General features: G+C 45.7%; 1 protein-coding gene across 1 annotated transcript in view; it reads left to right on the top strand.

The window, feature by feature from the left end:
- Window positions 1-3,856: 3,856 nt before the first annotated feature.
- The window catches only part of PARP12 (poly(ADP-ribose) polymerase family member 12), a 35,003-nt gene continuing 12,551 nt past the window's right edge, over window positions 3,857-26,308 (top strand). Inside the window, exons 1-6 of the mRNA XM_037049076.1 lie at window positions 3,857-4,854; window positions 10,440-10,575; window positions 13,281-13,557; window positions 15,508-15,609; window positions 21,405-21,528; window positions 22,537-22,732. Coding sequence (XP_036904971.1) covers window positions 3,872-4,854; window positions 10,440-10,575; window positions 13,281-13,557; window positions 15,508-15,609; window positions 21,405-21,528; window positions 22,537-22,732 — 1,818 coding nt within the window. The 5' untranslated portion in view covers window positions 3,857-3,871. The remainder of the gene's footprint in view (window positions 4,855-10,439; window positions 10,576-13,280; window positions 13,558-15,507; window positions 15,610-21,404; window positions 21,529-22,536; window positions 22,733-26,308) is intronic.

The raw sequence follows: 26,308 nt of genomic DNA on the forward strand, positions 1-26,308 counted from the left end.
GGCTTAAACAGATTTTTTTTTAAATTGGGCTGACATTGGTTTTCAAAACCATACAGGTTTCCAGTGTACACAACTCAGCAAAACATCTGCACACGGCACCATGCACCAATTGCCTCAAACAAAGTCTCTTTTAACAGATTTGTATTTTCATCACTCTCCAGGCTACAAGCTGCAGACTGAGGTATTAGCAGGGTTGATTCTGTCTGAGGGCTGAAAAGGAAGCGTCGACCCCAGGCCTCTCTCCTGGACTTGTAGGTGGCCATCTTCTCTTGTGTCTCTCATACTGTCTTCCCTCAGTGTATGTCCAAATTTACTCTTCTTTTAAAAGATTTTATTTATTTATTTAGAGAGAGTGGAAGGGAGAGAGAAAGAGAGGGCAAGAATATCAATGTGTGGTTGCCTCCTACATGGCCCCCCACTGGGGACCTGGCTTGCAACCCAGGCATGTGCCCCGCCTGGGGATCGAACTGGTGACCCTTTGGTTTTCAGCCCAAGCTCAATCCACTGAGCTACACCAGCCAGGGCCAAATTTACTCTTTTTATAAGGACACCAGTCATACTGTATTTAGGTCCACCCTAATGACCTCATTTTAATTTAATTCTATCTCTTAAAAGATCCTGTACCCAAATATGGGTATATTCGGAGGTACTCAGGGGTAGGACTTTAACATCTGAACTTTGAGGGGGACACAATTCAACCCATAACACAACTGGGTCAAGTTATACATATACACACAATAACTCAGTCAAGTTTGTCAATCCATGTTTCAAAAAATTTTTTTCTCACTACCATATTACCTGCTTAGATTCCCTGGACTGGATCAGTTGTGCCCAGTACATAAGAAATGTGCTCCTTTACAGTCACTGGTCCACTTACGATCCTTGAAAAGATCCTTATACCTCAGACCGGACAAAGTTGGGGGGCAAGGCTTCTAGCCCTACCGTGTCCAGAGCAAATTCCCAGGGATGAATACAGTTCGATGTCGGTGGTTGGAGTGTGGTTGATATTTGCTGACTTAACTTTCTCAAATGTTTACTGATGTCAGGTACTGGCTAGGCTCTGGGGAAGTCAGTGGGACTGACAGGTCCCCTTCTGCCAGAGCAGGGAGTGAGAAAGCACTGCTAGCATAGCCCTGGCTGGTGTAGCTCAGTGGATTGAACGCCGGGCCTGTGAACCACACGATCGCAGTTCGATTCCCAGTCAGGGCACATGCCTGGGTTGCAGGCCAGTTCCCAGCAGGGGACGCACGAGAGGCAACCATTCATTGATATTTCTCTCCCTCTCTCCTTCCCTTCCCCTCTAAAGATAAATAAAAATAAACTCTTCAAGAAGTGCTAGACTGTGAAAGCAGTGACAGCATTGCAGCCTGGTGTGGGCTCACGTCCTGTCCCCTGCCCAGCGTCTAGCCTCGTCAGCAGTGCAGACAGACTTCCTCTCCCCTCTGTGGGGATTACGTCTGCCCATCAGGGATACGCCTGTTACCCCAGCACACAGAGTGTGCTGTGGACACTGCTCGGCCCAGGGGCCTTTGGGTCCCTTTACCCTGTCTGTGCACTCATCCGCAAGCTTTGCTGTGGAGCCACTTTGTGCCACTTGCCCAGGTGCAGCAGGTTCAGAGAGCCAGGAGGGCTTGGGCCTTTCCTTCTGCCCCTGAACCTGCTGCCTCGAGGGACTTCACTAATGTCTGGTGGGTGATGGTACAGGGATCTGATAGCTCAGAGGAGGGACGCACTCTGAGCAGTATTTATGGTCTACCCTCCTTATTCACAGATTCTGTATTTGCAAATGTGTGTATGCACTAAAATTTACTCGTAAACCAAATCACTGTGTGTGTACTTTCATGATCATTCAAGGACACACACACAGTGAGGCGATACTCTGCCTCTTGTTTCACCTCCCATCAAATAAACAAGTGTTCTTTTTGTGGTTATTTCAGTGCATGTTTTTCACATTTTTGTGCTTTTTGTTGGTAATTTCATTGTTTAAAACGACCCCCAGGCATTGTGGTGAAGGGCTGTCTGGTGTTCCCAAGAGCAAGACGGCTGTGATGTATGCTATGGAGAAAATTGTATGTTAGGTGAGCTTTGTTCAGGCATGAGCTATAGTGATGGGAGTTCAATGCTAATGAATCAGCAAAACACATTGGTGTCTTTAAACAGAAACATACACATAACGAGGTTGTGCATTAATCCATATTGTCAAAAATGTGACCAGATGCTCACAGAAGCTTAACCCTGTACCTCACGAAGAGCAATGATTTAACATTCTCTAATTCAGTGTTTATGATGACTTTATAGAATGTAACTACCACTACCCAGAATAATGAGAATCCGCTGTCAGGCGGATTCCCAGAGAAGATTCCCAGAGAAGCTGGGAGCTTTGCAAAGCCCCAACGAGCATCTCGCTCTTCAGCTTTTACTTTTAATCTTTTTGGTTTGCCCCAACTGTTATCCATGGCCCCAATCAGTCAAGATGTTAAAACATTTAAATGGAACACCACCGATGGGGAGAAGTCATCAGGATTGGGCTAGCTCCAGCAAGGTGGGATAAATGCAGCCTTTTTAGGACATCTTCCAGGGGACAACTAGACAGGTCAAATAATGACTGATTTGGGACCGAGGCTTTGCAGGGGCTCCAGCTCTGTTCTGCTGTGTCTGGAACCAGGTACCAGGAATGCGGGCTGTTAATTTTCAAGGCCTGGAGAGAATATAGTGGAATGCTACAAAGCTTGATATTCTTACTTAGATTCAGCAGTTTTTCTTATTCTCTGCTTTCTTTTCTTAATCCTCTTCCAACTGGGGACAGAACCCACAACCTGATGGGGAATCGAACTGGTGACCTTTCATTTTAAGAGGATACTTCAACCCAGGGGGCCACGCCCGTCAGAGCTCTGCTGTTTCTCTTGACTAAACGCTGAGTGAGTTCCTGCAGGACAGACTACTTTAGAGAGATCCGAAAACATTAATTCTGACCATTTTCGCCAGTTTCTCATTGCTTGTATGGAAGGGCAAACTTTCTGAGGTCCTTATTCCCAGAATTTTCACTGATATCTTTATTTTTTTTAAAATTATTTTATTGAGCAATATTAAAACCACAATTAAAAGTTAAAATTTTTTAACAAAAATTAAACTTTCTACACAAGTTGAAAAAAATCAAAGAGAAAAACTGCCCCTCACTTCTATTTGTTCATGTTACTATTATGCGTCATCTGCACATTAACAGGTTTTTTACATTTCGGTAGTAATATAAAATTTTATGTCCAAGTTACTCTACTACTGTGTGTTCACCGCAATCTTTCCACCTCTCATCTTCTTTTTTCCACTTCCCTAGAACCCCCGGGCTCCTCCGTGCAACCGACATTAATGCAAACAGCACAGCGTTTGTCTTCCTCGGTCTTCTCCAGCCACATTCAAAAATATCCCGCCACATTCACACACAGAGACGGGATTCTCTTTTCGCTCTCGATGCCGTCACTTCTACACAGATTTTTCTCACTTAACACGTCGTCGATGTCCCTTCTCGGTCAACAAACGGAGATTTAATACACGGGTGTTCGAGCCGGGTAATCTCGGGGATAACGAACAACCCCAGTACCCAGCACCCAACCTCCCCCACATAAACGTTTGGGCACATAACTTCGGTACTGTTCCTTTTAGTTCTAGATGATTCTCTGAGGAAGGGGCTGGGTCAAAGGTCACGCACGCGGAAAATGTGAACAGCCATTCTTCGGCTCCGAAAAGTCTCTTCCATCCGCACCGTTTCCCTGTCCTCGGAATGGCTGATCACCTCGATACACTCTTTACCCAGCAAGAGTGTGGGGACGCGGACTGATTTTTTTTTTTTAAAAGACTACACTCTTTTGTGTCTAAAATGAGGGCTTCGCCGCCGAAACCCAGGCGAAGGTCGCGCGCGCTTCAGTTCCCCGGGCGTCTCGGAGTGATCCTCGTCTGCGGCGCCGCGGCCCAGGGTCGCGGTCCGGCCGACGCACGGCGTCGGCGGCGCAGGTGGACGTCGGAGCCGGTTTCGGCCGGCTTCCCAGGGGGGCGTCACCGCCTGTTCGACCGCCGCGGGGGACGCGGAAGCTGCGGAGCGGGCGGCAGCGGGATTCCCGCACGCGCCGGCCTCCGGAGAGGTGGCCACGCGAGCTCCCGGGCGTCGTCCCCGCGGCTTCGAGGTGAAGGGCGTCGTGAGGCGCGTTTCCTCTCGGCGTCCCGACAGCCGCTCCGAGGGACCCGCGAACCGGCGCGCGGTCACGTCGCCTGCGACTTTCCGACGGAGAGGATGATTTCTTGGTCCAGCTGGGCGGCCGCCTCAGCCGGGGGCGCGGAGGCCGGAAGGCGCCGGGCCCCGCTCAGCTGCGGGCCCGTGGGCGTGGCGAGCCAGCAGGGGTTCTCTTTTCCTCCGGGCCCCGGCGGCTTTCGGTTTCATTTCCCGCTGGCGCCTCCACCCTTCGGTATCCGCCCGGCCAGCGGCCGCTCCGACGGGCAGTGCGACCCCATCGCGGCCGCCGCAGCCTCGGCCATGGCCCTGACCGCCGCCATCGCCGAGGTGACCCAGGTGCTGTGCGCGGCCGGGGGCGCCTTGGAGGTGGAGGAGCTGCGGCGCCGCCTGCGAGACGGCTTCGGCGCCGACAAGCTGGAGCGGCTGCTGCGGGAGGGCCGGCGCTTCGCGGTGGCGACGCGGGCGAGGGGCGCGGCCGCCTCCTCGGGCTCCGAGCGGGTGGTGCTGGCCGTCTCGGCGCTGCGCCTGTGTCGCGGCCACCAGGGCCTCAAGCCCACCTGCCTGGGGCTCTGCGGGGAGCTGCACTTCTGCAAGTTCATGGTCCTGGGGGCCTGCAAGTTCCTCAAGACCGGGTAAGGCGCCGCGCGGCCCGACGGCGGGTCCGGGTGTCGGGTGGGACGGGACCCCGGGCTCCTCGCCTCCCGGCCCGCTTTGCGTCCTTGAAGTTTGGGGAGGCGATTGGGCGACCCTTCCCCCTTATTTCCTCTCAGCGAACATTTATTGAGCACCCACTGAATACCCGGCAGCGTGTGAGGGAGGGACGCGGTGGAACCGAGCCCTCCGGGCTCCTGCCTTCTGAGCGACTGGGGGGCGGGGTCGAGCGCGCGGGGAGCGGGGCGGGGGGCGCAGCGGCGGGACGGGGGAGGGTCGGGTGGGCGCCGAGGGAGTGGGGTCGGGAAGGGAGGACCCTTCTGAAGAAATAGGCCGCCTTTGGCCTCTGGCCTCCCCAACTGTTGACGGGAGAGACCTGCTGACGCCTGTAAAGACTTGCAGATGGGCGAATCTGTTAGCGTGTGACCAGTTTACTAGCGATCCGTCTTCCCAGAAGGGAACGGAACTAGGTAGAGTGGGGGGGTGAAAGGCAGAGTTTCAGGGCAGAGCAGGGCGGCAAAAGTAAGAGCGGCTGAAGACCAGGGTGGCCAGCTCCTGGGTGGCCTGAGGCCCGGTGGCCAGAGCGCCACGAGAGCCCCGAGCCCCCCGAGCCCCCCGAGCCCCGGTGGGGTGGGGAGAGAGCGCGCGAGAGAGCATGCAAGTCCTTTGTTCTGAGGTCTTACGTAGTTGGTGGGATAGGAGGAAAAAAAGTTACTTATTGATTAAGGAGTAAAGGTGGTGCCAGCTTTCCTAGGAGACGTGACTGTCCAAACTTAGGTGTGCGGGGGCGGGGGGGCGGGTCTGATAACCAGAATCCTTATCTTGCTCCAGATTCCATTTCTTCATCTTGTTGTAAAACGAATAGGTGACAGGAGGCAGTTAATTAAAATTGGGCCTCTTTCCAAAGTTATTTAGGGGCTCTTTCTGTAAGCATCAGGGACTTCCTCTTAAAACAGATAGTGTGACCAGAGGCAGACAATTACCCAGACTTGTTTTTATGGGCTTCTCTGGGCACCGCGGACCCCCTCCCACATTTCAGGCCCTGGGATGAAAACAGTTTCAAGGCCTTCTTTCCAGATAGTGGAAACACTATGTAGAATTTCAAGGATTTCCCTCCTTTCTTGCTAACATAGTGTTTCTTGTGACGTTGGACACTTGGCAGTATTATCAAGCCAGGCTCAGAACTGCTGAGTTAGCGTGTCAGACCTGTCTCCCTCCTCCTCCCTGCCGAGGTTTACTATTCATTCTATCTAAGTGGTATAAGGTGCTTCCTGGGAACCCGGATGCTAAGCTGGCCAGTAACAGCGATGCAGTCTCGGAGTTCTCCCCGGGCTGTCTCCTGCCTCACAACGTTGGCTGTTTCTAGAGCTTTGAGGGCCACACCACCGCCACTGGCGGCTCCCTCAGCCCCACAGCTGATGAGGCTTCAGTGGCATTTGTAGTAAAATGCAAGCTCCACACAGTCGTCCTTGCAGTCCCTGGGGACCTGGCTGTGGCCAATGTCCAGCCCTGTCCTTCCAGGGCACCCTTTGGTTTTTGGAATACTCCCAGCCCTTGCACACCTGGTGGCCTTTGCTCTGCCTGGAATGCGGTTCCTGGTTTGCCCCGTAAATCCTTCTGGCCTCGGCTGCAATATCACTTTACTTTTTGAGTCCTTTTCTTTGTCTCCACCACACTGTTCTGGTTTCTTTTCTCATACCAACATGCCCCTTACCCTATCCCCGCAGCAGAACGGAAACTGAAGGAAACTGAAGGCGGAGGTTCCCCTTTTTGGCCCTGGCAGGTAGTCTACCACTCTGTATACAGCAGGTGCTCAGTGAGATGGGTGGACTAGTTTTGGGCTAAAGAGTTTGGACCTCCCCTGAGAGTGAGAGGAACCTGTGAAATGGCAGGAGGGAGGAGCCATCAGGTCTGCATCTTGATGTGGATGCTTGTTTATAAGAGTATGTGACAGAGACCTGTTAGGAATTAGCCCAGTCATCTAAAAGAATTCCTCTTTTTTCTCTTCCCTCTTTTTTTTTTTTTAGCTTACCACAGTAGACATTTCTTGCTCATGTCAGGTCAGATAGCATGAGGTAGGGTTCTTGATCCGAGCAGTCATTTGGGAACACAGGCTAGCTGACCTAGATTCTGCCCTCCTCAATCTATGGATCTTAAGGCTGTTCTGGGTAGCCAGTTCCAGGAAGCAGGTGGAGGAGATGGACAGTAGAGGGCTGGAGAGAGGTTTTTATGGGCCAGATCTAGAAGTGGTAGATATTCTCCCACCTACATCCTCTGGACCACCTAGATGGGGAGGTGGGGCTGGGAAATGTCCACCTGGAAGCAGCTGCCCAGAAATACCTAGATTAGAATATTCCAAGGCCCAAGAAAGGCCCTAAGAAGAAGAGATGAATGTGTGAAAAATTTGGAGAGCTGGGAAGTTGGTGAGAGTGTAGTGACGATATGAGAGAGGTGCTGACTCAGTTTTCTAGTTGCTGACTGAGAGAGGACTCTTAGTTTCCTTTCTTACTGTCAGCTGAGCCAGCAGGAGAGGATTTTGTTTGGAAGTGTGCCCACAGGTCTGACTCTCGAGGGGACAGCCAGGGAGAGAGCCCTGACTGCCTGGTTAGGGAGTTGTTGGGTGGTATAGGCTGTGGCTTTAGAAGTGGGTCAGATCTGAGGTGGGGTCTGAGGGTGGAACCCTGAGGAAATTGGGCTTTCAGAGACTGGTGGGGAACAGGCTCCTCAGGGCAGAATGAGGAGCCATAGCTGAAGAGGAAGGCAGACACAATAAATGGTGGGTGGATGATCGAATTATGGGGATAATTGGTGGATCTTGCTAATGCTGATGTCTGTATTTGGTAAGATAAAGGGGGCAGCCCTCTTTTTAGGCTACTTCCCAAAATTTGGTGTTAAATTTTACTTCTCTGGAAATCTGGACACCTGGTATTACTGGCCTGGATGATTCCAAGTTTTTTTTTTCTTTTTTACTGAATTTATTGGGGTGACAATGGTTAATAAAACCATGCAGGTTTCAAGTGTGAAACTCAATAACAGAGCACCTGCGTACTGCATGTGCACTCATCGTGCACTCACTGTCCAAAGTAGAGTCTCTTTCTGCCCCCATTTATCTCCCCTTTGCCCTTTTCTACCTCCCCCACCCCACCCCCATTTCCTCTGATACTCACCATACTATAGTCTGTGTCTCTGTGGGGTAGGTTTGTTTTTTTTTTTTTTGCTTAATCCCTTCACCTTTTTCACCCAGCCCCCAATGCTTGCCTCTCCTCTCTGAGAGCTGTTAGTCTGTTCTGTGTATCCGTGCTTCTGTTTCTATTTTTTTAGATTATTTTGTTCATTAGACTCCACATCTTTATTCTTCACCTTTCTCTTTTTTTCTCACAAGAGTTTCTTGTGCGCACCTTCTCAGACTGTTGGAGTTATGTAGGCAGAGTGTATGTGATTGGTTTTATTTTCTATGCTTTCTCTGCAACTCTAATGGTCTTCCTGAACTACAGGTCAACTTTTTCAGAAATAGGTCCTCACTGCTGCTTTTGCTCATTGGTGACATCTGGGGAGGGTCCCTGATTTCCATCTTGAGCTTCAGGGCAGTAAGCATTGTGATTAAGCCCATAAATAAGGCTACCTTTTCCAACCCTGCCTTTACTCCTTGCTAGCTGGGTGATCTTGGGCAAGTTAACTTTATATCTGAGCCTCAGTTTCATCACCTGCAAAATGGGGATAATAATACCACCTACCTCATAGAGTTTTCGAGGACTAAATTAATTCATAAAATATTTGTGCAATCCCTGGTTCATTGTAAATGCCCAAGAAGTTTTAATAGCTGTTGTTATAATGACCAGATAGATTTGGCTCTGGCAGCGTTGCTTATTAGCTCCTCTGCCTAGAATGTTCTTCCCTTCTCTCCTTGCCTGGATCCTCCTCAGTGCTAATAATTTGGCTCAGGCCCTCTCTTATTTGCTTCCCAACTTTTGTCAGGCTCAGGTGCCCCTCCTGTCCACACTGATATATTCTGAACACAGCTGACCTTGTACTTCCTACTCCACTTTACAGTCATCTTCATGTCATTAACCTCCACTAGATGAGAGAAGGTGAGAAATCAGGATGATGCCAAAGTTTTTGACTTACACCGTAGAAGAGGGAAGTTGCCTTTTACTGAGATGGCAGAGGTTTCAGGGACTTGATCAGGGTTCAGTTTTCTTTTGAGATGCTTATGATAAGCATGATGTATGAGTTACAGCAGTGCTTGAGTTGGGCATTAGCCTGACTCTTCCGGATTATGTTGCCCTGGGCAGTCAGTTCAAGTGTGGATCACTGGGGCGAGGTGCCAGTGCCTGACTCACAATGAGGGTTTAGTAAGGGCTTGTTGATCGAAAACATGGAGGAGGGAGGAGAAAGGGCTGGGCCTCAGGGGTGTGTGTGTGCGTGTGTGTGTAAGCACGTATAAACACAAGGCAGTGGTCCCCAACCTTTTTGGCACCAGGGGCCTGTTTCATGGAAGACAGTTTTTCTGTGGTCCTGGGGCTTGGGGGATGGCTCTGGAATCATTCAAATGCATTATGTTCAAGCTCGCCTCCTTCTGTGTAGTTGGGTTCCTAGGTTCCTAACAGGCCCAGTAGGTACTGGTCCACTACCCAGAGGTGGGACCCCTGCCATAAGGCATCCACACTCATTTATTTATTTAGCCACTGTTTTTAAGTGTCCAGTGACTGGTATGCTATGACTCTTCTTCAGAAAATGGCCCTGTATTCTCGTCAGATTCTTGCTGAGAGGTGCTGTTCTGGGTTTTAGAATTCATACATAACTATCTCTTTCTTCGTAAATAAGCTTTATGTTTAATTGTTGCATAGACGTGCTGGTTTTTTTCCCATAGCTTTAAACAGTGGACCCATTGGAGAAAAATGTTCTTGTAAAATTATCTTAAAGACTGATTTTTACCAGCTGTATTAGTTTGATTATGCTGCCATAACAAGTGACCACAGATTGGGGGGGTTTAAATGACTAGAAGCTTATTTTCTCATAATTCTGGAGGCTAGAAGTTAGACATAAAGGGTTGCTTTCTTCTGAGGCCTCTCTTCTTGGCTTATATGTGAAGAGAAGGTGGCTTACCACCTTTTCCCTATATCCTCACATTGTCTTCCCTTTGTGAGAGTCTGTGTCTTAATCCCTTTTTACAAGTCCCCCTTCTGTATCTCCTCTTTTTTTTTTTTTTTTAATATTTTATTTATTTATTTATCTTTAGAGGGGAAGGAGAGAGGGAGAGAAACATCAATGTATGGTTGCCTTTTGTGTGTCCCCTGCTGGGAGTTGGCCTGTAGGGAACCGGCCTGCAACCCAGGCATGTGCCCTGACTGGGAATCGAACCGCGATCGTCTGGTTCGCAGGCCCGCGCTCAATCCACTGAGCTACACCAGCCAGGGCTGTATCTCCTCTTTTTAACTTTATAACCACTCTAAAGACTTCGTCTCCAAATACGATTACTTCTAAGGTGTTGGGGGTTAGGACTTCAACATAAGAATTTTGTGGAGAGACAGTTCATCTGTGACACCAGCTGTGTGCTCCTCTATAGGGAGAAGTGTAAGAACAATCACAGCTTGACAACGGACCACAACATGAGTGTGCTGAAAACTCACGGTGTTGACCACCTCAGCTACAGTGAGCTCTGCCAGCTTTTGTTTCAGAATGATCCCTGGCTTTTGCCAGAGGTAAGTTCCAGGACTGGGTAGGTGTGTGAGCAAGGAACTGAGAGAGGCCAGAAAGTTGGAAGATAGGAAATATTATGGTAGAAGAGAAGCCAAGGCCTTCATCTTGACCACTGGGATCTTCCTGGAGGGGAATCCCCGACTCTGTGACCTTGGGCTAACCTTGCCCTTGAAGCCTGCTTCCCTTCTGTATCAGTTGGGTTTGTGTTTCCTTTCTGAGGCTTCTATGAGGTTGGGGGAGTCTTTTTGGCCAGTGGCTGCAGCAAAACGTTATTTACAGAGCTGAGAAGATGAGGGACTCCAGCCAGCCCTCCCTGTCTAGCAGGACTTAGAACCATGCAGGTTATCACTGGACCCAGTTGGGTCTGTGGAGAAGCTTTCTCGGGCTGCTGACCTGCAGGTGATATGCTCCTTACTAATTCAGTTGCACCCAGGATTTTGAACTTTAGTTGATATGAATTCTTACGTTGCCTTCAGGGTAACCACATGTTTCAAAGCTCACTGCAGTGGTTATGTAAGACTTTGGGTCCTCCTAGAAGCAGACACCAGGATGGGATTAGAGGGTGAGCAGAAGTAGTTGGGGTGAGCCTTCAGGCAGTGATGTAGGTCTGACATCTGTGGCAGGAGAGGGGGAAGGAAGGGGACTGGTCAGAGAGATACCCTGATTATAACTCATTTCCAAGAAAGCTTCTGCCTGGCCAACAGGCAGTTCTAAGCTAAAGACTTTGCTGTTGGAAGTGGTCTGTGCCTCCCCAGAATGGCATGCTCTACTGTTGGCTGAGAGCATCTCGCAGGAGTGTGGCCTTTGTGAACAGGTAGTGGCTTCGGAGAGTAGTAGCTGGGCTCTGAGTTAGTTATGCCTTGCAGCACATCTGAGCAGTGCCTTCCTGTGGCCAGCCAGGTTATATGGGATGCTCTGACACCATTCCTGCAATGAGGCAACAGAAATGAGATTGGCATATTTTAACGAAAATGCTTCCATGTTGTTCAGTTAAAATCATCCATTTGAAAAAAGGTGCTACATAGCATAGTGATTAGCATTTAATAGGCATTAACTATTTTCTTTTGCCTTTTGAAAATTAATATCTATTTAATTCAGCTGACGTTTATTGAATATCCTCTGGGTCAGGCACTGGTGATAGAAGATAAAAGACCCCCTTCTGCCCTTCTAGGAGGTGTGTTTCCTGGGTCAGACAGACAAGTTAGCAGATAATTATGAAGTGCTGTTTTTGATGCTCTAAAGAAGTCAGTGCCCAGGTCTTCAGGGCACAGTTTGGGTGCCGGGGAAAGTGCCCTGGAGTAGATGGTGCCTGCACTGGGTGCTGAAGGATGATTGAAGGATGAAGGTCTGGAAAGAGGGAGACAGAGGAGGAAGCTTGGCACGGGCAAGAGACAGCATGTAGATCAGCACAACCTGGATTTAGGGTTGGAGAGGGGAGAAAAAGAAATGGGAGGGGAGAAAAAGAAATGGATGGGCAGAGCCTCATTCATGCAGCTTTCTATGTCACAGGGAAGGAGTGGGCAGGGGTTGGCGGAGGTTTGTGCTTGCAGAGTGGGCATTCATGTTTTGGAGACATCCTCTTGTCAGTGGTGTGAAAAATGAATCAGAAGGTGACCGGTCTGGAGTGTGTAGACTCTGTGTGCTTGGGTGTACAGGTTGGTTCAGAACACAGTGCCAGCAAATGGGAGCTGAGACCATAAATTTGGACCCAGTGTGGCATTTGTGCCAGGACTTCTATCAGGCCAGTCCCCTTACCAGATGACCAGTTGGAGGCCACTACCATGAATTGAGTACCCACTGTGTTCCAGGCATTATATCAGCCACTTCATGTATTTACCGTTTGATCCTCACAGTAGCCCATCAATGTAGGTAGGATTATCTCATTCTATGGATTGAAAAACTGAATCTCAGAGCTCGTGAGTGGCTTGCCCAAAGAAGCTTGTAAAGTGGCAGAATCAAGGTTAGGGTGCAGCCTTCTCTGCCCTTTCCCTTTGGGGGTTCCATCCATAGGTTCCTGCTGAATCTTGCTCACTGTAATAGCTGTGAATTGTGTGGGTGGGCCCTTAGTGGTCTCTGGCCCGGTTTGCATCTCCAGGAATTCAGAAGGAGCAGCTGATTCAAATTCAAGTTTGAGTTGCCAACAACACAGTTCAAAAGCCATTGTGTGTGCCAGATGTGGTAGATTGCTCTGTGACCTAGGATAAGCTGGTTACTGTTGCTGAGTCTGTTTGCTCCCTTAAGAAATAAAGGGCTCTGTGTGGCCTTCTCTAAGATACTTTAAACACTCAGAGCCTCTTTGACCCTGAATTGTAGAACAGAGAGTTGGGAGAAACTGGGGCCTGAGTAGGGGAGAGCTGGTGGACCTGGGGGAAAGGGTATAGGTAGAGTGTAAAGGTTGTTAGGAGTTGTTATGCGATTTACATTAAAATGTCTCCTGTGAAGGAGCAGCTCTGATCAGCTTCAAGTTTTTTGGATTTTCCCAGTGGTAGTGCTTGTTCTGAGCAGTTTGCTGTCCACTCAGTTTCCATTTTAGTTAGCCAAGTGCATATGTTAACAGTCATCCCTCTAGAGTGAGGGATATTCTCATGGCTGTGAGGTTTATGTGGGTGACGGAATCATGGCAGTGGCTAGGTCTTCCAACCAGTAGACTGGTCAGGGAGATGGTGTCATGCGAGGTCTTCTAAACTGCTCTTTCCTCTGTCAACAGATCTGCCTTCACTACAACAAAGGAGATGGACCCCACGGCTCTTGTTCCTTTCAGAAGAAATGTATCAAACTCCATGTCTGCCAGTATTTTTTACAGAGTGAATGCAAATTTGGCACAGGCTGTAAGAGATCTCATAATCTCTCTAATTCTGAGAATCTGGAAAAACTGCAGAAGTTCGGTATGAGCGCAGAGCTGGTGCACAGGCTGCCTTCCATTTATAGAAATGCTCATGACATCAAGAATAGGAGCTCTGCCCCCGGCCCACAGAGGACTTCTGGTAAGGGCCTGGGCTGGGGCTCCTGGATTCCAGCTGGCTATTAAATGGAATGTGTGACTTTGGAGAAGTCTGTGCTTTGTTTACTAAAATGCTATTAGTGATCCCTTTCTAGCTAGTGGGGGTTGTGAAGAGATGAGTTGAAATGGCCGTAAACAATCAAGACAATCTAGAAAAATGCCAGTTGGTATTGACAGGGAATAATTCCTATTGGGTCTGATCTGCACTGAGACGGGAGACTGCGTCTCTGTGTAGCCATCCCTCTGCCCCCTGCAGAGCTTGCCTTTCAACGTAGGACCCCAAAGCTAAGAATGCCCTGCTTCACAACCTAGGGGTGTCCTTTGTATTGCATTCTATTTTGATTTTTAAATGAGTGAACAAAGCATAGTTTAATGTTGGCCCTCTTCTTGATATAAATGAATTTTTTTTAGTTATTGTAAAATTGCTTTGTTCACTGCTCATCTTTGGCACCTGGGCAGTGCCCAGCTCACAGTAGACACTTAGGCATTTGTTGAAAGAGTGAGCATGCTGGGATAATAATAATTATTTTTTAAATGAATGTCAGGCTTAGTGACAGGCACATGAGGGAATTCCTAGCAGAGATGGCTTCTGTAAGTATTTCTTGAGTCCCTGTTGTGTGGGAAATGACATAACAGAGGCTGTGATGCATTGGTGCCCCTCGCATTTCACATCATTGGCTGTTGGGTGGTCATTCTGGTTCTCCATTGTCTCATTGAACAAATTTCAGTGCTTGCTGTGTGCTAGTCACTGTCCTGGGCCCTGGTTAGGTCTTGGTGACTATGAGACGCAGCTCCCCTGAGGGATGCACAGTCAGACCCACTTGTTAGCTGTTCAATTTTTAATAGACTCCCTCTGTAAAATATTGGGTGTCGGCACTCCCTAGAGAGAAACTAATCACACTAATCTAACTTGATTTTTATATTTAACAATTATCCTTGATACATGGGTTTTTTTTTACATTTTCTTTGATTAATTTTGGCTAGTTTCTTTCAATACTATGAAGCCTAGAAGTGGTTAGGTTTTGCTTTAAGTAGATCTCAAAGAGTTCAGTTGGATTATGGCCTTGTTAGCAAGGGTTGGGGACAGAGGAAGGTGACCTCCAGGACACCACAGGTATAAGATTTGAGGCCCAACCTGTGGATGTCTGGCGGGCCCATGAAAAGAAAAGGGAAGACAAACAACAAAATGACAGGTGATGGTAAGCAGAGATGGTTTGCTATATGCTTGCTTAAATTGTCGTAACTGGGGAGTATTAAGAGTAACTATTAGGTAAAGGCTCATTGTAGTGCTACTAGTAAACTTTGAAATCACTTACATGCCCTTTTTATAGAAGATTATTATAATTAACCTAAAATGAATTGAAATTTTATTTTAAGAAGTTTTCCATTTATTGCTTTTTCCTTGGTATGTATACCTGATTCTGATAGTTCATTAAGAAGTATTTGCTATTAGAATTAAATGCAGTTTACAAAATACAGCCTTCCACTTGCTGTCTGATGTCATCACTGCCTTAGATACAGATGAAGTCTTAAGCTTATCTCACTGTTTGTGATTGTAGTTTTTCCCAGGTTCTACCTCTGGAGGTTTTGATTGAGTCAGTCTGGGGCAGAGCTGGGCATGTCTGTTTTTAAACGGGTCTCCTAGTGAATTGAGTGCACAGCCAGAGCTGAGAAAAGAGCTCCCATTGGCATCTTATATTTGGCCTTGAACTCCCTGGCTCCTAAAAAGCAGAGGGCCCACCTGTATGTGGGAGTCTTTCATCCCAAGCATTAAAGGATTTTGTGGATTGTTTGCCTACTTTTCTTGTGTAGAGAGATGAGTGGATCCTCTTTACAGGAGGAGGAATTTCTCTTCTTTGTGCCTTGAACTACTCCAACCTCATAAATGAAGCTTCCATGGAAGCTGATACATCTTTGTGGTGTTTCTTTATAGAGAGAAGAGACAGTTCAGGTTCTGTGTCCTCATCCATTACTAACCAAGAAGAAAATGATCAGATCTGCTTGTTTCATATCTGGAAAAGTTGTGGCTTTCGAGGTAAGTCACAGGAAACTCCTTGATCCACATATGGGTAGAATAACTGCTTCTCATTCCTGGAGCTTGGCTCTGAGGCCACCCATAAAGTTCTCTTCTCATCCAGAGAAGGTAGGCCTTCTTAATCATGAGCTGGTGTGGCGTTTGGCCACACCAGTTCTGAAGCAATTTTATTGGGGAGTTGGGGATGGAAGGAATTATTTGAGTTTCTAAAAATCAGACTGTAGCTGAATTTTAGGGGCTTTAACTGTTTGGTTTATGCAGCGAGTGAATCCTTAGTCAGCTTTAGCATGAGGTTACAGGTATTCATGAGACCCAGATTCCCAGTTGAGTGGGAACAGAGATCAGTGTCCTTTGAAAGGGTGGCGGTGGACTTAGAGATGCCTTAGACACCGGGAAGGCCCTTCCTGAGCAGGAGGTACCCATATTCACACTTAGGGGACAGTTGTTTAAGTTGGGATTTTCTCTTTACAGTCCCTGTTTTATCAGAAGCAGCAATTCTTGTCTCTGTGTCTGTGTTTATATTTTTGCTAAACCTTTGTTTTCTTTTCACTGCTGTCCTTGGCTTTGACTGAAGAATGATTCCTTCTCAAAATCTGTGACTCCTCTTAAAACACAGCCACCACAACTTCTTGTTTCATTTTTGGTCTTATAAACTACCCAGGCAGTTCATGAATACTTTGACTTTGTCAAAGAGTCTAATAAAACAGAGTAAAGTCTGAAGTCCTCCTTCAGCCTTCCCCAAAGGTGTAAACACATGCTGTGTGGTCACAATACTTGTTTGCATATTTTTCAACAGAAGGGAACATGTGACACGTATTATTTAATGGGCTTCCTTCACTTAACATTGTGTCTTGGAGGTTTTTTCCATGTTAATTAGTATGTGTAATTTCACCTTGTTTTTAAAAACAGTTGTGTGGTATTCGATTAGAGTGATGTTCCATTGAACGTCTGAGTACACATGTGCATTTCCACAGATAGATTCCTGGAACTGGAATGCCAAGTCAAGGAGTATGTGCCATACATACACATATATGTATGTTTTAAAAGTCAACACTGAGGTCTAATTTGCACACACAATAAAATATACCCATTTTATATGTACACTCTTGAGTTTGGGTAGATATGTATGCCCATGTAGCCATCACTGTAATCTAGGTATGGAACCATTCCTTTATGCCTCTTTACGGTTAATTCTCACCCCCCAGTTTACTGACCCCAGGAAATTCCTGATCTACTTTTTGTTGTGGTAGGTTAAATTTGCCTTTTCTAGAATTTCATATAAATAGAATCATATAGCATGTATTCTCCTATACCATCTTCTGTCACTCAACATTTTTTTTGAGGTTTGTTCATGCTGGAATATTTATAGTTCATTTCTTTCATTGTTGAGTAGCATTTCATTGCATGGATTGACTGCAATTTGTTTACCCTTTCAGATATTGATGAACATTTGGGTTGTTTCCAGTTTTTGGCTTTTGACAAGTAAAGCTTTTATAAATTTTCATTACAAGTTTTTGTGTGGCTATATGTTTCTGCTTTCTTTGGTAAAGACCTGCAAGTGGAATTACTGGATCATGTCATAAATGTGTGTTTAACTTTATAAAACACTGCCAAACTGTCTTGCAAAGTAGATATACTATTCGATCTCCCCACCAGCAATGTATGAGCATTTCAGTTGTTCTGCATCTTTGTCAGCACTTGGTATTGTCAGCCACTTAAATTTTAGCCATTCTAATAAGTGAGTAGTAATAGCTCAGTGTAGTTTTAATTTTCATTTCCCTGATGATTAATGGTATTTAACATTTTCATATGCTTATTGGCTATTTGTATGTCTTCTGTTAAGAATCTCTAAATCTTTTGCTTGTTTTTATATCATAGTTTTATTGAGTTATTGAGCATAATTTGCATACCAATACAGTTCACCTATTTAATAGTTTTTAGTGTAGTAAATAATTGTACAACCATTATCATAGTCAATATATTTAGTCAATTAAAATATTTCATTACCTCCGAAGAAACCCTGTAACCATTAGCAGTCACTCCCTTTCTTCCCTCCCTTCCCAGCTCCTGGCAACTATAGATTTACATTATATTTGTTTGAATTTTTCTGGATGTTTCATATAAATGGAATCATACAGTATGTGATGTTTTGTGACTTCTGTGATTTATACGATTTTCCCCATTTTGGAGGGTTTGATCTCATTGACTTGAAAGAGTTGAATATTTATACAGGTTATCGTCAGATAAAGATACTGAGAATGTATCCTTTCAGTCTGTCCTTCCATGTTCATTTTCTTTATTGTGTTTTTTGAAAAATATAAAATTTAATATAATAAGTCATTTTAATATTTTTTAATGGTTTGTGTTTTTTGTACCTTAAGATTTTTGCCTATTTCAAGCCCACAAAAAGTGTTTCTCCTACTTTTTTACAAAACATTTTATTTATTTATTTTGTAGAGAGAGGGGAAGGGAGGGGGAAAGAGAGGGAAAAAAACATCAATGTGTGGTTGCCTTTTGCATGCCCCTCACTGAGGAGTTGGCCTGTGACCCAGGCATGTGCTCTGATTGGGAATTGAACCAGCAACCCTTTGGTTCTCAGGCCACCATCAATCCACTGAGCCACACCAGCCAGGGCCTTTTTTAAAAGAAAAGTTATATAGGTTCTTCTTTTATATTTAGGTCTGTTATTCTTGATCAGTTTTCTCTAATAATTATTATTAGATATTTATTAGATATTTTCTGTTAGCTGCCTGTATGTAATTTTTCCTTCTGTCATGGGTGACCTTTTTTTTAAATTCTCACCTGAAGATATAGTTACTGATTTGGGGGAGAGGAAGGGGAGGGGAGAGAATCATCAGTGTGAGAGAGAAACAGATTGCTTGCGTCTCCCTCATGCCTTGACCAGGTATCAAACCTGTGACCTAGCTATGTTTCCTGACCAGGGATCAGACTCACGACCTTTTGGTGTATGGGAAGACACTCCAACCTATAGAGGCACCTGGTCAGGGCGATGGGTGACTCTTGGTTTTTGGCTCATGTTGGTACTGAGAATCTCTGTGCCTGTACTGGGTGCTGATTCTGATGCCAGGCTTAATGGGGATGAGGCAGCACATCTTGCTTGGTGAGTGGGCTGCTAGGGTGCATTGTAGGACTGGGGACTTTGATGGCTCTCTCTGCAGCCCTTGTATCTGTACTCACACGTTCCATGGAACAAATAACAAGGTTGCTGAGCGCAAGCAAGGCGCCGAGGGAGTGCCTGCTCTAGTGGGTCCCAGTGACTCCCACTGCCACAGCCTGGATGTCTTCTGCTCCTTGTTACATTGAACTTTGAGTTTGGAAACCCCTGAGCCCTTTCCACTTCTGCAGTAGCTCTCTTCCTCGTACTTTGCATGTGCTTCTCTCTCTCCTTTTCCTCTATCAGTTTGATTCTGTAAAATCCAGGCTTTTTATGGGACAGTTTATAGTCTTCTAGTGCTTTTGTATTTGTTTTCTTTGTGGCCTGTCATTTCAAGGGCCTTAGGGAGAAGGGGAATGTAGATATGGTTACTTTGCTAAATTGATTTCATTTCTGTGGCTCACCTTCTAGAAAGCCTAGACTCTGGAATGCCACAACGAGGTGGGGAATATTAGCAGAAGGGAAGGAAACTGAGAAAGGGGACAGGAGGACCGGGGCAGACGTGCCAGAGAAGGGACTTCATGCCTCCATCATTGAGCAGGGACTCACCTCTTGCCAGCCACTGTGGTTGTGGTGGCCTGCACACACCCTCCTTTCCTGGCGCCTTCTGGCTTGTGAGCAGCCATGGCTCCACGCTCAGCTCCGATTAGGAACCAAAAGGCTTGAACTTGCCATTGGACCACAATGCCTTCTCTTGGTCCCCATGTCCTCCTCAGTGAAGCATCAGCCTGGGAGGCAGTGGGTGGTGCGCTTTCCCTGAAGGTTCCTTTGTAAGGGGGAGCCTTTCTTCAGAACATCTAGGACTCACCTGTGCTGGGTGTATCGAGGTGGCAACTGAGCAGGGGTCATTATGGAGGATCATTTCCCTTACTGCCCCTCAGAAGAAAACCAGGCATTTTATTTGATTGTAACCTCTGGACAACAGTTATGACCTCATCTGTACAGGCTGAGCCCTTCATTATCACTCTTGTACACACCCTTAGGAGTTCAAGAGGCTCTAACTCCGGACAAGGCAGGATGTCCTGAGTCCCCAGTGTGGCTGTATCCAGCCTTGCTGAACTCGGAGGAGATTCCTTTGGTTGGGGTCTCTCTTCTTGGTCTCCGTCCTCTCAGCTGGTGCTCTCTCCCACCTGGATGGCCTGGCCCCAGGCCTGCCTTTCTCACCTTCCTCCATGGCCCTTCCACCACCACCACAGAATCTCTGGGAAAGAGTAGTATTGAGACTTGAAAGAGTGCTTAAAATTTTAGAGAATTTAGATTATTTTCAACTAATTTAAATTCAAGTGTCAAATGAGCCAAGTTTCATTGTTATTTTGAGAGATGAATTTAAAATGTTCAAAGGACAGTCATTAAGAAATGTCTCCCTCATATCTCTTTCCCCAGTACCTAGATCTTCTCTGAAAGTCATTATTACCACTTCCTTTAATAATACTTTCATAAAGATTTTAAATATGCACAAGTGTATATACATACATAGCTTGTTTCCTTCATACACAGGTGCACTAAGCACACTGTTAGGTCTTTTTTATCACTTAACCAGAAGTTTAATTTCTTGGAGTACATAATGCATGCTTTGGTTCAAAATTTAGAAGATGCAAAAAAACAGCAGAAATCTTTCCTTATAACTGTCTGGCCACCCAGTTATCCCTTGCAAGGAATAATATGTGCGTAGATTTGTATGTAGTCAAAATATCGCCCTTTTTTTTTCCACCGCAGAAGTGTCATTCTGTACCTTGTTAGGTGTCTTGCTACCTAATAGCAAATAATTTAGAAGCAAGTCCATAGCAGAGTGGATAGGGCTTCCATTACTTTTCTTTCCTTTCTCTTTTTATTCTTAACATTCCTCTGTATGGATGTACCAGAACCTCCTAGAGCATATAGAAAGGTAGAGAGAGGGTGTGGGGGGCATTCTTGTTGAGATTTCTGTATGAACCAAGACAGGGCATATTGAAGTGCCAGGAGCAAGCTGGGCCCTGGAGAACACAGGGAAGGTGTAGGGGGAGCAGTCGGCTGAAACCCATAGACCTGGGCCATTCAGTCTGTGTACACCTGCAGGGACAGAGCAGTGTCGTGTATAAAGACCTTCAGGGGTGTGAGGGCGTGTTGACGAGAGGCTGAGTTATGTTAGCACCCAGAGCGATCAATGTATGCTGGAACCATACTTGCTGCTGACGCACTTGCTGTCAAATATATCCAGGGTTGGGATGAAAGAGATAAAGCTGGCTCTGTTTCTGGTGTGATTGCTCCCTGTCCACCTGCCAGGTGAATAGCAGTAATGCGTAGTCAGACTGCCACCTGCAGGGGTGGAGCCTTTGACCTTCTCACGATCAGTTTCTTTACTATCATGAGATAAATACATATATAATGGAACCTGCTAACACACATTGTTTGAAAAATCAGTGTAATGTCCTATTGAAAAGGGAGACATAAAAGTGAAATGTATATAATACATAATATTTTAATTTCTAAATGCTTAGATATGACTGTACTAAAAAAGGCTCCTCCACAAATTTCCATAACGTTCCTAGGTCAGCATGCAGCACCACACTCATTGAGACCCATGGGACTACTAGATCATGCTGTCTAATGCCAAAATGTCTTCTTTGTGTTTTTATTTCAGATAAGTGCTGTAAAGTTCATTTCCATTTGCCATATCGATGGCAATTCTTGGATGGAGGCAGGTGGAAGGATTTGGACAAAATGGAGCTTATTGAAGAGGCATATAGCAATCCCCATAAAGAGAGGTAGGAAATACATCATTTATGTCTGCTTTGCGCCTGGGCTTTTGTGTGTAGTGTGGGACGTTTAGACAGCACAGTTTAGTGTTGGTGGCTTTCACACACTCACACACTTAGTAAGTAAGCAGCCTGGTGGGGGTGTGGAAAGCTCTGGGCTAGGAATTGGAAGTTAGTCTTTGTACTGGAGATTTGGTGCCTCTGTTCCCCCACTGTCTTCTCCTTTCGGGGAGAAGTTGAGAGGGAAAGATGTGATGGTAAGAAGTGAGTTCTGAATTACTTGCTTTTGGGACTGATCATGTGTATGTATCTTCACTGATTAGTTCAGAAAAGTGAGAGGTAATCATTTGTGAAATTTTAGCCTTTGCCTGTGAAGTTGCCTTACTATGAGTCTAGTGACAAATGTGTTTGTCTGAAAGTATCTTCATTCTCGTTCTTGAAAGATAGTTTTATTGGGTTTTCTTTAAGCTCTTTAAAGATTATTCCATTGTTTTCTGTCTTTTATTGCTTCGATTTAGAAGTTAGCTGTAGGTCTATATGCAGGTATAATAGTTTCCTGGGACTGCCTTAGCAGTTTACCACCAACTTGGTGAGCAACAGGAATTTATTCTGTCATGGTTCTGGAGACTAGAAGTTAGAAATCCCAGTGTCGAGAGGGCCGCACTTACACAGTAAACACTCAGCATACATCAAGTATTTTTATTCTGGTGAATGGATTTCCCTTTCTTGCCAACCCAGCAGTGTATTAAAATTTTTTAATCAGCATTTTCTATATAGTGAAAGGAATGTCATGATAATGAGTTTTCTGTATTACCTTGGTTTTACTATTTTTGCATAGCAAAATGGATTTTAAAAAGCAGTCCTTCTCTCCCGCCTTAGAAACATTTTTTTAATGTACGTGTCATGTCATTCTTCACATCTACCAGCCGTGCGTCTGGAAGAGATGGGTAGACAGTAAGAGGCCTGTGTTCATTTGGCTGGTGGAATTTTAAGTGTATCTCTCATGCTTTTTTGCAGGGTCCTGTGTACTGATTTGGGTGGTAACTTTCACAGTGAGCATCTGCATTTTAAGTTGATGAGATTTGGCATTGCTCAGGCCCGCCGCCTCTCCACAGCCTCCTCAGTCACCAAACCGCCACACTTCATCCTCACCACTGAGTGGATTTGGTACTGGCTTGATGACTTTGGTTTTTGGCAGCAATATGGAAAACAAGTAAGTGTGGTGGGAAGAGAGCACGTGTTTCCTCAGGATCCATATGGAGGAGCCCTTCCAGACATGGGCACAAGGATTGTTCTGGGGGATCGGTGAAAGCCAAAGATCTCCAGAGACCCTCAGTCATCTGCTTTGGAGAGAATTGTGGCAAAAATAGCTAATTTGGAATTCATTTTTCTGAGGTTTCATCTTTGAACAATTCAATGTCTGTTGGCTCATGAGATAAGAAAGACTAAAAGTTGTAGTAAGATCTCACATTTCTTCATTGGTTTTGTTAAATGGGGGTAGGAAGATACTTCTTACTGTGGAGCACATTACTCTGGATTGAGTGCCTGTGTGTGCAGGAGTGCTTGTTTTAAGATTGCAGATAAAGTTTAAGGCTTTTCAAAACTGGCTTTCCACCTTATCTGTAGCAGCAACTTTATTTTTTATTTTTTAAAATTTTTGTTTGTTTTTAGAGAGAGGGGAAGGGAAGGGAAAAAGAGAGGGATAGAAACATCAGTGTGTGGTTGCCTCTCACATGCCCCACACTAAGGACCTGGCCTTGTGTCCTAGGCTGGGAATCGAACCAGCAACCCTCTGATTCTCAGGCCCTTGCTCAATCCACTGACCTATGCCAGCCAGGGCTATAGTAGCAACTTTATAGAAGGTGGGTGAGAATAAGAAAATGGGTTTATTTGAGGTATTGATTTGGAATCTGGTTCAAAAAACTGCTGCTGTCAGTTATTTGAAGATTTTCATGAATGGATCAGATTAATGGGAGTCCCCTGGTCACCTGTAGAGGTACACAGTATAGGGAGGTCACCATTTCTATAGGAATAGTTTCTGCAAAATGGAAATTGGAGTGTGTGGTCCAGTGGACATTTGTACTTTTGGGGGGGTCATGAAGCGCTATGTTCAAGCTTTAGTTTTTTATTCTCAGATTCACTTAGATGATCTGAAACATTGTAATGTGAGCTTCATGAGGTCAGGGAGCTTTGTCTCTCTTTTGTCACTTCTGTGCCATGTCAAGCATAGTACCTGCACCTCACAGGTCCTTGGGAATAGGTGTTGGCTCGTTGAAGGACAGAGATATTCTTGCTTTAGGCCTGTTGGTCAATTGGAGGTGGTCATTCTCAGTGGTGGCCTTGTGACTTGAGCCTTACTCTTTGCCTCCATTTCTTCAAGCACCAGCCTGTTCTCATTGGCTCTTACATCCGTCCTTGTCCTCACTTGTCTCCCCTCTTCAAGCATCCTAGGATTTCACTCACCTCTTCTCCAGGTGGATTTGGTCAGGTAGTCTCTCTAGCATCACTCTTGGTTTGGCCAGTAGCGGGAGGAGAGAGGCCGTGTCTGGCATTGAGGAGGAGAAGTGGGTGATGGATTGGTCACTCTCCAGGAACTGAGTTTATCTGGCGACAGCATGGAAAGACACGTTGTGGATGAGAAACACTTAGCAAGTGGGATCATCTTTCTTGTTTCATTTGCAGATTTGTCTCCCTCTGAGGGAAACAAGCTCCAAACCTGGTGTCACTTGGGAAATAGGGGCCTTCCTCTTCCAAACAGCCCACGCTGAGGATAGTCTCCTTTTCTATGCCACTGCTCCTTAATGCAGTATAGTTAGAGTGTGTAACCTTGATAGAACAGTGAGGATCTCTGGGAATGACTGTGGGATGATGGAGCACCACGCGCTGGTGGGGACAGATGCACACATGAAGACTCGGTGATGTTCAGCCACGTGGTCCGTTTGTACTGTGAGTGGGACCACCTCATAAGATGACCTGTCCATTCAAGCCCTTCCTTTCTCATGCACTTCTGTTCTCATCCCGTATTTATATTTCTTTCTTAGTTTTCTGTTAATTGCCAGTTCAAGATAGTTTTCTCTTGATTCTCTGAAAAGCTAGGCTCTTTCTGCCTGACCTCAGGATGTAACCCAAATTTCAGGTCTAAATTGCCTCCACCGTGTTAATTTCCTGTAGCTGCCATGACAGAGTGCCACAAACTGGGTGGCTTAGAACAACAGTGATTTATTATCTTAGATTTCTGGAGGCTGGAAATTGAAATTAATGTGTCTGGAGGGCCATGTTCCCTCAGTAACCTGTAGGGCTGGTGGTCTGCTGGCAAACTTGGGTGTTCCTTAGCTTGTAGGTGCATCCCTCCAGTCTGCCTTTGTCATCACACGGCGTTCTCCCTGTGGATCTTCCTATGGCCTTCCTCTTATAAGAACATCAGTCATGCTGAATTAGGGGCACATCTTAACTAATTATTGGGTTGGCCAAAAAGTCCATATTTTTTTCCCATAAAATAAAAGACACGTTTTTCATTTTTACCAGTGACGTTATTGATTTGGATATTTTGAGTAGATTGGCTATCCTCCCACATGGTATAACATTGATTGTTTTCAATGTCTCGATTTGATCACTGTCAACTTGAACTGGTCTTCCTGACTGTGGCGCATCGCCCATTAAGAAATCTCCAATACAAACCTTCACAAACCACTTTTGACACATTTGATCCATCACAGCGCCTTCTCCATATACTACACAAATCTTCTTTTTTGCTTTTCAGTTATGTTTTTATCTTTCTTGAAATAATGAAGCATAATATATTGAAAATGTTGGATATTTTTTTCCATCTTCAGTATTAAAATGGCTACACAAAAATTCACCAATTTTGATACTTTTTTAAAAAAATGCACTGATAATGACAGCTGTCACAATGCAGTCTAACAAAATTGTTTCAAATGAAGTTAAAGACAACTAAGCACTACTAGAATCATCTTACAGCAAAAAAATCCCAAACTTTTTGGCCAACCCAATACATCTGCAATGACCCTGTTTCCAAATAAGGTAACGTTTTTGAGGTACTAGGGATTAGGGGACACGATTAAACCCATAACCTAATCTTGTGTATGAAAGAAATACTGTTGTTGGCCCACTGAAGTTTCCTGCGTTAAACTTGACGTTCCTGAAGTGTTAGGCTCCAGGGTGCATTACCCTGACCTGAATCCTCTTTGGGTTATTCTCAACAAGCTTCTCATGTCAGTCCACCTTTTCCATTTTCCCTTTTCCTATGATCTCCTCTGCTTTGATCCAGGAGCTCCACAATTACTCTGACTCTTTGGTACCTGAACAACACATCCATCTGCTTGGAAGGAAAGATCCCCATTTATTCTTCCACTTTCCAGAATCTGACTTCTGTTCCCATTACTGTTCATCTGGTCACTATTCAGGAGTGCCTTCAGGAGGTGGGACCCAACCAGACAGCCCTCACTGAACCATAGACACTGACAAGGGGCAGAGGGCTTAGTTTGCCAAATCCCATGGCACTTTGCTCAGAGTGCCGCACACTTCCTTCTCAGTCTCCTGATGTTCTTGCTTCTCCTGTGTGTCCTTCTTGGGCTTCTTTTCTACTCCCCTTGTTGAAAGTTGGGATTTCTAGGGTCCAGCCGGTACCCCCATTGTGTGTTTGCACAGGTGATTACATCGACTCTTCCGACAGTACTGCCCACACTGAGTGAACTCTGTATCTCTCTTCAGACCAGATCCCTCTTCAAAGATCAGACTTGTGTATCCTGACACCCACCTGACACTTTTG

This window comes from Sturnira hondurensis, unplaced genomic scaffold (genome assembly GCF_014824575.4).
Source record: "Sturnira hondurensis isolate 20B ecotype Veracruz unplaced genomic scaffold, ASM1482457v3 Scaffold0006437, whole genome shotgun sequence".
Classification (NCBI taxonomy): domain Eukaryota; kingdom Metazoa; phylum Chordata; class Mammalia; order Chiroptera; family Phyllostomidae; genus Sturnira; species Sturnira hondurensis.